The sequence below is a fragment of the Nannospalax galili genome, unplaced genomic scaffold (genome assembly GCF_000622305.1).
Source record: "Nannospalax galili isolate Female #2095 unplaced genomic scaffold, S.galili_v1.0 scaffold307, whole genome shotgun sequence".
Classification (NCBI taxonomy): Eukaryota; Metazoa; Chordata; class Mammalia; order Rodentia; family Spalacidae; genus Nannospalax; species Nannospalax galili.
This window is the reverse complement of record NW_008359625.1, coordinates 713,504-722,658: the sequence shown is the minus strand read 5'-3', so window position 1 is coordinate 722,658 and position 9,155 is coordinate 713,504. Positions and strand designations below refer to the sequence as shown.

Here is a 9,155-nt window from a genome sequence, read left to right as displayed (position 1 = left end):
CACACACACACACACACACACACACACACACACACACACACGCACACAGTACCTTCATTCAAACTCTTTAACCATTATTTCATTGTTAGGCTGTTGTAGGATTTTCTCAATCACCTTGTTAGGTATCATCTGTATTTCACCCAACCATAAAGTTTCTAAGAATTCCACAGCTCTGCCTGGCCATTGGGCTCTTTCAGCTGTACTTACACAGCTTTCAGATGCTTTTCTAAATCTGTAAAAGGCTCAGAGGTTAGCACCATACCATCTCTGTAATGAAACCTTTTTGCAGAGAGTGAGAAGAATCTCTGAAGGCCCATCATCATCCATTCTAAGAAGTGCCAGTTAGTCTCAGGAGTCAGCAACTAAGGGGATGCTAAAAAAAAAATGTTAGCAAGACCCAGCAGAGCATGAAAAAAAATCTACCACTTGAATCAATTGTATCCTCAAAAGATCAATGTGGAGCACAGAGGTGTCATTGGAAGGCACTACCTTAGTTATCTCTCCACAATCCACAGTCTCCAGGAGCTGTCTGGCTTCCTCATCCTGAGGTGCTGCCTTGGGACTCCTGTGTATCTAACCTCCAGAGGACAGACAGTCAGGGCTGGCTCGTGCTCCCCTCACCTGCCCAGGGCTGAGGGGAAGCAGAGTCATGTTCTCATCTGCAGTGACCGTCACAGGCTCCCTCTCTGGGCCAGCACTTCAGCCAGCTGTTACCTCTTCACTGGCACATCTGCCTGCTGAAAGGGCCCTGAGCTTGGTATGCAATCTTTACTCCCAGGGGAGAACTGTACACAGAATACTATGGGGGATAAAATTACCTACCCCTAGGTCAGGTTTAAATTGTTTATCTATACCATTCTATCTCTATAAACTGATGCCCAATGCCCCTAGTTCTAGCCTTGACCCATGCCTGAACATTCTGCACATTAGGACAAGACCAATACGTCTGCAATTTTTTTCTAAATAGATGTTTAAAAGTTGGGCTTCAGTAAGCCAACACTAAATCTACAATTGTAAGTGGGGCCTCTGGTCCATAACTGCTGACACATTGGGTCTCACTGGTATGTTCCCATCATCCACCTACCTCTTTGGTGAACTTCATTCAGGCTCTAAGCCTTCCAAAGGCACAACCACAGCATCTAAATTTCTGTCTGTTTTTTCCCTAGGAACCCAAGCTCAGAACAAGTTTTGCTATATATGCTTTTGAGTAACCCAGAAAGTCCCCCTTTCCTACTTTTTCTAGTTCTCATCCTGTCCTAGGTAGCTTTCTATTGCAGTGAGAAAACACTCTGACCAAAACCAAGTTGAGGAAGAAAGAGTTTATTTGACTTACACTTCCATATCATGGTTTCTCCTTGAGGGAAGTCAGAGCAGGAACTCAAGGCAGGAACCCAGAGGCAGGAACCCAAGGCACAGACCTTGGAGGGTCACTACTTACTGGCTCACTCCTCTGACCTGTACTCAGCCTGCTTTCTTATTCAACCCAGGACCACCTGCCCAGAGGGGCACTGCCCACAGTGGGCTGCCCCCCCATCACTCAACAACCAAGAAAATGCCTCACAGATCTACCCACAGGCTAATCCTATAGAGAAAATTCCCCAGTTGAGGTTCCCTCTTCCCAAGTGTGTCAGGTTGACAGCTGAGGCTATCCAGCACACATCCCCTCTTGATTGCTTTAGTACTTCACAAACCCAATTTGCATATCAGCCTGTCACCCAGATTCTCTAGAGCCGTTCATACCTTGCAAAAATCCTGGACTGCCATGAGGCTCAGCAAAACCACAATGAGATCCTTGCTGAATTCACGTCTTTCTTAACTCTTCCCCGAAAGTCTTGTCATACCTGGTGAACTAGGTACCACACATGACCTCTGCCATGCTCAGTCCCTTTCTCAACCCTCAGCCACTCCTCGTTTACATTTCTTCCTACTCTCTCTCTCTCCTTATTCGATTCTTCCCATGGGCTCCAAGTTTTTGGCTCGCAGGAGGGGCTGTTCAGCACCGATCCAATTTGTGCTGTTCTCCTATGTCCCTTCACCTTAAGGAATGGCCAACCACGATCTCCGTCTTACTCATTTTCCTACTTTTCCTGCCAGTTTGGAGGCTAGTGAGGAAAACAGCGTCTGCACTTCAATGTTTTCCTGTTGTGATTCCTCTCTTACATGGGGAAGTTCTTTTGAAGCAGACAGCTCAGCCCGTTGCTTCTTACCCACAGCAGGGGCAGCGCAACTTCTGTAGCCCCCTTACGATCATGTTCCAGATGTGTTACTTTTAGAAACCGCAATATATTCTCTGACCTGTCAGACATTCGTGGACTGTCCCTGTATGGTCTTGATGGACAACATTTATCAAGGTGCATTCCACAGAGAGGAGGACAGCCCCACTGGGATTTCTGCCACAGACTTTCTACCCCTACTTTCCCTCTGTGTGACAACTCAGCCTCAATTCCATGTCCTGTGACCCAAAGCAGGGACATTGCAGCCAGCGCTATAGCAAGAAGGCATGTCATTCCACATGGGAGAGGATGGCCACATACTGGGATTGCCCCCACAGGCATTCCACCCATAGACAGCTTTACTCCAGCTGCGTGTGCCATCAGCCATAGTGGGGACGATGCACCTATTCCTTTCCTCCTCGGCCTTGGTTCTGTCATGTTCGTGTTTTGGCACCAAGTGTTGCATGATTTATCGTCAAATGTCTATGTACCCCCAGACAGGGCACCAATGACAGACCAAAGTCTAGCTTGGTGAGTGAGTTTGTTGGGCTTACTTATAGGAATATGGGCTGGGGTTGCTTATGGGAGTGTGGGTGACCCCAAAGTGGTTACATTACTGAGAAATCGTACACCAGTATGGATGATGACTTCCCCATAGCTGTACTCTATATGGAGCTCCCCCTCCCCTACTTCAGTTAACCATCCACACTCTGTATTCTCTAACACCTCCAGGATCACATGCAGCTGTGGCAGAATAACACTGGGGTACAGGAGGGAGTAACTGAAATCTCAGGTATGAGCAGCCACAGCTGCTTTGATGGAGATAGTAATGGTTAGGTTTGGAGGACAGTGTTCTACAGTGGCATCTATGCCTCACTTTTTCTGCTGAGGTTGAATGTGAGCATAGGGTGAGTGAGGGTACTTTAGCACACTGAGGCTACTGTGGAGGAACTTGGACAATCCAAATAGCCAGCACCAGGAAACAGGAATGTAGGAAATGATCTAGATCAGGTCGGGCCTGAAGACTGGAAGGAACAGACACTGTGTGTGGTAGTGATGTCAGAGGGAGCACAAGACCCACCGTCACCCAGGATCACTGCTGTTTTCATTACACAAGGGCCTCCCCTTGCCCTGCCCGCCTACTCCTGGGATCTGGAGGCCTGTCCCTGTACCCACAGGACCAAAGTTGTAGGCAGCTTTCCTAGGTAATGTAAGACAAGCCCTGTGACTTCATTGAGCTCCAATGAAGTCAATGGGGAGAAACGAGGTGACGGCAAGACCCAAACAAGAGTAAGCTCTGGAATCTCTTTGTAACCCACAAAGGACTGGGAAAATGCCAGCCTCATTAAAAATGCCTCTTTGATGAATCTTCTATTGAGATTGCAGTCCACATATTGAGTTGAAAGACCTCCAACCAGAAGAGATGTGGTCACAATACTGCTCATTGTCAAGGACGGATTCACAAAATCCATTCTTCCTCCAGGAGAGGCTCACAAGCTTTCCTCTGCTGCTCTGTGGCTCACATGCACAGCTCCTGCTGAAGAGTTCTCTTTGTTCTCTCCATACTCTGCTGTGTCCTGAGATGGAACATCTCCCACTTTCATCTTAGACTGACTCTCCAATATCTGGGGTGTCATCTGGTTCGATGGACGATTTCAATGCACTAGCAATTCATGGCTGACACACAGACCCATGGTGTACTTTATCTCTACTTCTTCTATTTCTATGCCCCACCTCTTTAGATAGCTTGTGGCAGTTCCCAAGTTCCCAAGACTATATACAATTAGGTGAGCAAGATAGAAAAAGAAAAGTAAACACACAACAGAGGAAGGAAACAAGTGTGTTTGAAGAAAGGTTTATGTCACGAGGTCAAATTATGGTCTCAGGCTCTGCTTGTACCTGAATCAGGGCTTTATGGTGATCACTCTTATCACAGGGGAAGAACTGGCTTCCTCAGGGAAAATATTCTCCTTAGCCCTAGGTTCTCACTCTTTTATAAATGTAGTGCCTCAAACAGGATCAGTTTTTCTCAGATGACTGTTTTGAAGCAAGTGCAGAGTTAGTTTCCATAACTATAAGATAACCTGTGTGGGTATAAAGACAGAACTTGGAGGATTCAGAAGACCTCAGACTGGCAAAAGGCTTTGACATTGGTTCCCTCCATGTCACAGTGTTTCCCTCCCCTTCACCCTTCTGAGAATTCTGAGAGGTCTTGGAGAGAGTGTGAGGTAAGCTTGCTGCCTAAACCTATACAGCTATAACAACAGATCATTCTTTCATGGGCCACATAACAGGGACCCCCACGCCACACAGGCCTGAGCCTGTGGGCACTCTATGAGTGTCCCCGATTCTAGATGGGAAGACTGAGGCTGGGGGTGGTCAAGTCCTGTGCTGAAGAGTGACAGATCACATGTACCCAACTCTTCTGCATGCACTCCCCACTAGAGCCAATCAATTGTCTCTTACACATGTTCTCTGTCTTTCCTGCCTCCTCTTTCCTGTGGTTCATCTCTCAATTGCCTGTTCCTTGCAGATTCTGCCATACAGTCACTAAAAACTCACCAGATGGACTTTAAATGTCAGCACTCCCTCCAGCGGCTTTTAATCTATCTTTGGTCCAGTTGTAACCCCTTCAGGAAGAGCAGACTTCTGTCATGCACAACCCAAGGACCAAGTGGCATCAGTATATCCCTCTTTTTAGAAGTCTAAATAGGACAGACATGATATTTCAAAAGAGCTCCAATCAGTTAAAGGTAGACATTGAAAAAACAACCCCACTGCTAGAAGACCTCCAAAGCCATCCCCTGATACATTTGTCCATTTAGTTCATCAGCTCAGTGAGAACCAACTACATTCTAGGGGTGAAAAACTTCTAACATTTTTGTTTTAGAACCTAATACTAGAAGATGAATGAGTGAATGTTGTTTTGTATGAGAACAAAATGGTTCTTCAGAACTGTGCTAGGTGGTAGAGAACCACCCAGTTCTTGATCAGATTCTGAACTTAACTCTCTAAGCAAGCAGCCACTCCACCATCCCCTTCTCACATCTCTCTGGAGTGGAGCCACTGATTCATTAGGTAGAGTACACACAGTGCCCAGGTTCCTAGTACTTTACGAGCTCATGAGTTTTAAGGTAGAATGGGAAAGGCTAGGCGTGTAGCTCAGAGAGTACCTAGCATGGGCGAGGCTCTAGGTTTGAGCCCCAGGCTCTGGGTTTGACCCTCAGCATCACTAAATAATCAGATAAAAGATGTACTTTGAGAGTAAAGAAAATGTTTTGATACTTGAATATATCCACCTTTGTACTAATGTGGTTTCCTAATATCATTTTAAGCGTTTTTCCCGTGGAGGAAGGCACACACAGAATCATAGTACTTAGTGTCTGCCCTTGAGCACCATGAGTTGGCTCTGCTCCAGATCAGGTCCACAAGGCTGGGCTGTGGCATAGGCTGCTTAGGTGTACAGGTGGGTTTTGGAGTGAATGTTTTCAGTACCTTTTCCAGAACTGCTTCCTACTGCCCATGCTACACTTGGGCAGCCCTGGCTGTGCCACTGCATAGACTCTGCCCTCTGTGGTTTGACCAGAGCCCAGGACTCCCTGGGGACACATCACCTAGAGTGATTTGACCTTCATGCTAGTGGCCTTGTTACCTCTAGCCACACCAGAGAGGATGTTTTCATGTTCCTGTCATCCAAAGGTATCACAATGTCAGCATGCCATTAATGGAAGATCATAGTGATCATGACAGCTAATATTTATTGGGCAGTTCTGCTGTGTCAAGCCCTGGACTACATGCTTTGTGTTGTAATTTAATTTTTTTCAACCACCTACAAGGGTGGTGCCATTTCGATAAGAAGGCTGAGACAGAAATATTAATTTGCCCAAGGTTAATAAGCTTACAGTCTGTAAGTTGAAGTGAAAGCCTATAATTCCAAGTTAAGTTTTGGTTTAAGGGTAGGAATGCAAGTTGGCCATTGGCTCTAGGTTATTCTGTATGCACGGCATTTGTTTGCATTAGTTTGTGAATGTTCATTCAGTCTTCATTGACCACAGAGACTGCAGAAGCAGCTGACACAATAAAGAAAAGTAAGGCACAACCAGTGCATCTCAGAACTAGCAGGCAGGAGACCATCTGGAGAAGGAAGCCATCCCTCATGGTAGACATGCTGTGAAGGGGCTGTGACACCTGCCAACACGGTCCCCCTGTCCCTGGAGAATGCACAAAGCCCAAGAGGGAAATCTACCTGTTTTCTGACCTTGAGGCTGGTCCCCATCTCCTTTCTCACAAAGCTGCCTTTCTGCTAAGGCATTGGGTCAGCCCCCTTCTCCACAGCCCCAGACATCACAGAGGCCCTGATGAAGATGGAGAACACAGGAAACAGGTTAACACTGGTCTTTTTTGTCTGGACCTTCAGACCCCACCTGGCTAACAGTTATCCCTGTCTGTGGCCTCTTGTCTCTAGAAGGGTGTCCCACGTTACAGCTGAAGTCAGGAGGTCTGATTGTCTTCTTCTGGAGTGTTCACATTGCCCTTCTCTTGTTCCCAGCAGAGGGGTGATGGTGTGCTCGGCTCCCACACTGAAGGCCAAGGCAGGAAGCAGGATGGGAGGCGCGAGAGTCCCAGCAGCAACCACCTTGCCTATAGCATCTTGGATGTCCCTCCATGGTATCTCTGCATCTTCCTGGGGATCCAGGTAAGACCACACAGCAAGCCCTGGGTCCAGAGAAGTTCTGTATCAAAAACCACAGATCAAATCAAACAGCACCAACTTCAGTTGAGAATGTATTTTCCATATTGATCCCTAGATTATTTCTCTCTCTCAACATTTGGGGATGATGTCTTAGTTTGTTTCTTCATTGCTGTGACAAAATACTCTGACCACTACCAACTTGGGGAGGAAAGGGTTTATTCAGCTTACATCTCCCAGGTCGCAAAGTAGGAATTCAGGGCAGTAAGCTGGAGGCAGGAACTGGAGCACAGGCCATGGAGGAATGCTGCTTACTGGCTTGTTCCTCTGGTCCCTGCTCAGCCTGCTTTCTTATCCAACACAGGCCCACCTGCCCAGGGGTGGCACTACCCACAGTGGGATGGGCCCTCCCACATCACTCAGCAATCAAGAAAATGACCCACAGACATGGCCACAGGCCAGTCCAATGGAGGCAATTCCAATTGAGGCTCCCCCAACCCAGGTGTGTCAAGTTGACACTAAAGCTATCCAGCACAGATGGGTATTGATTATTAAAAAAAAAAGATTCTCACCAATGCTAAGGTGACTTGTCACATCAAGGACAGGGACTGGTGACTTGAGTAGGGTCACAGGCTTGGTTAAAAAACTCCGTTTCTCTTGGGCTAGGTCTTTGGGAAGATGGAGAGGTACCATGCCAAGGACCTGTGGGGCCAGTTCTGCCCGCAGCAGCTACTTCTGCCTCAGCTTCCGTGAAACACAATCTAGTCTCTAGAATCAAGAGGTTTATTTGATAATAGGAGGGAGGTAGTTAACCCTGATAAGTGAGGTTAGCCAGTGTTGCTGGACATATTAGATAAGAAATATAATACTGGTGGATTCTAGGCCTGTTAACTACAGTGGCTCATATTAGCTTAGCTGGTGGCAGATCAAAGAAGCATTTGTAAACTATCAGGTTCTGGGATGGGGATATAACTCAGAAGTACTGCATTTGCCCAACGTGTGAGACATGCTAGGTTCGATCTACAGTGCCACCCAAAAAAAGCGGGGTGGGGGCGGTTATCAAGTATTAAACTCATGCCAGGATCAGTGGATGATCATCAGTGCCTTTAAATACGCATACCTTCTTTTTCTGAAAGCTCTCTATACACTTCCTTCCTGAGCAGCCAACCCCTCTTTGACCATAGTTGGTCTGTGGAAGCTGTCAGGATGTTCAAAGTCTTCCCTGCCTCCAATACACTTCCCATCCCCTCTCCTTACTCTTCTGTCAAAGAGCAGTGTTGGTCATATTGGTTGGATTATTCTAGAACATTCATAGAGGGGATTAACCTTGTGGATAATCCACTGGTTGACTGGTCCCTTTGAGACATGGCTTGATGTGGTCACAGGACCTGGCATTTGTTTCTCCTCTGCTTTCTTCCTGCTATTTCCACCCATATGGCCGGAGAGGTCTGGCACGCTCTCCCCGCAGCGGTGTTGGTCCAGGTTGCTCTGGAGACCCTGGCCCATCCCACCTTAGGCGGTGGGCTGCATGCTCTCTTGCTGTCTTCTGGGGGTGGGTCGCTTATGGTACCTGATCCTTTTGAAGAAGTGCATTCTGAGACTCAGCTCTACCTGGGGGTGGATGGAAAAGCAGGCCTGTGTTGTCTATGTACATTTTTCAGACTTAAGTTTTCCTTTTTTCTCTTATTATTTTTTAATTAAAATTTTAATTGAATTTTTGCAAATCTCATGCAATATAGAGTCCCTCCTGAATCTGCACCCCCTTTCTAATAGCCCACCTGATCTATCTATCTATCTATCTATCTATCTATCTATCTATCATCTATCTATCTATCTATCATCTATCTATCTACCTATATCTATATATACAAACCTGATATATATCCTATAGAGTCAGATTTGTGTCCCCAAATGCCCTTCGGTGTGGAGCCTGGTCAATACTAAGAGTCTTACCCTTAAACAATACTGAATCTCCCTCCCCAGCCATCATTGGTTGCAGACTTAGTTTTCTTAAGGAAAAAGACAACAGCCTTTCCTGTGTAATTTTACTAATATTGAGCATATTGAGGTTTGGGATCAAAGTAGCAAAGAAATAAGAACATAAAAATGTAATCACTCTTCCTTTGCCTCCTTTGTGTGGGGCTTGCTCAAGCATTGTGGGAGGATGAGAAGTGGGACAAGCTAGGATTAGGTGTTCTAGGGCTTGTGGCCAAATTTCCCCATAGCAGCACCTCACTGGCAACTCTTCATGG

At 46.5% G+C, this 9,155-nt stretch overlaps 1 protein-coding gene across 2 annotated transcripts in view; it reads left to right on the top strand.

The window, feature by feature from the left end:
- LOC103726069 (solute carrier family 23 member 1-like) overlaps positions 1-9,155 on the top strand; it is a 55,647-nt gene that overhangs the window by 2,526 nt on the left and 43,966 nt on the right. The window contains exon 3 of one of the 2 annotated variants that reach the window (XM_029558870.1): positions 6,766-6,909. In XM_029558870.1, coding sequence (XP_029414730.1) covers positions 6,766-6,909 — 144 coding nt within the window. Of the gene's footprint in view, positions 1-6,762; positions 6,910-9,155 lie in introns of both variants that reach the window. The other variant, XM_029558869.1, reaches the window with a different exon arrangement.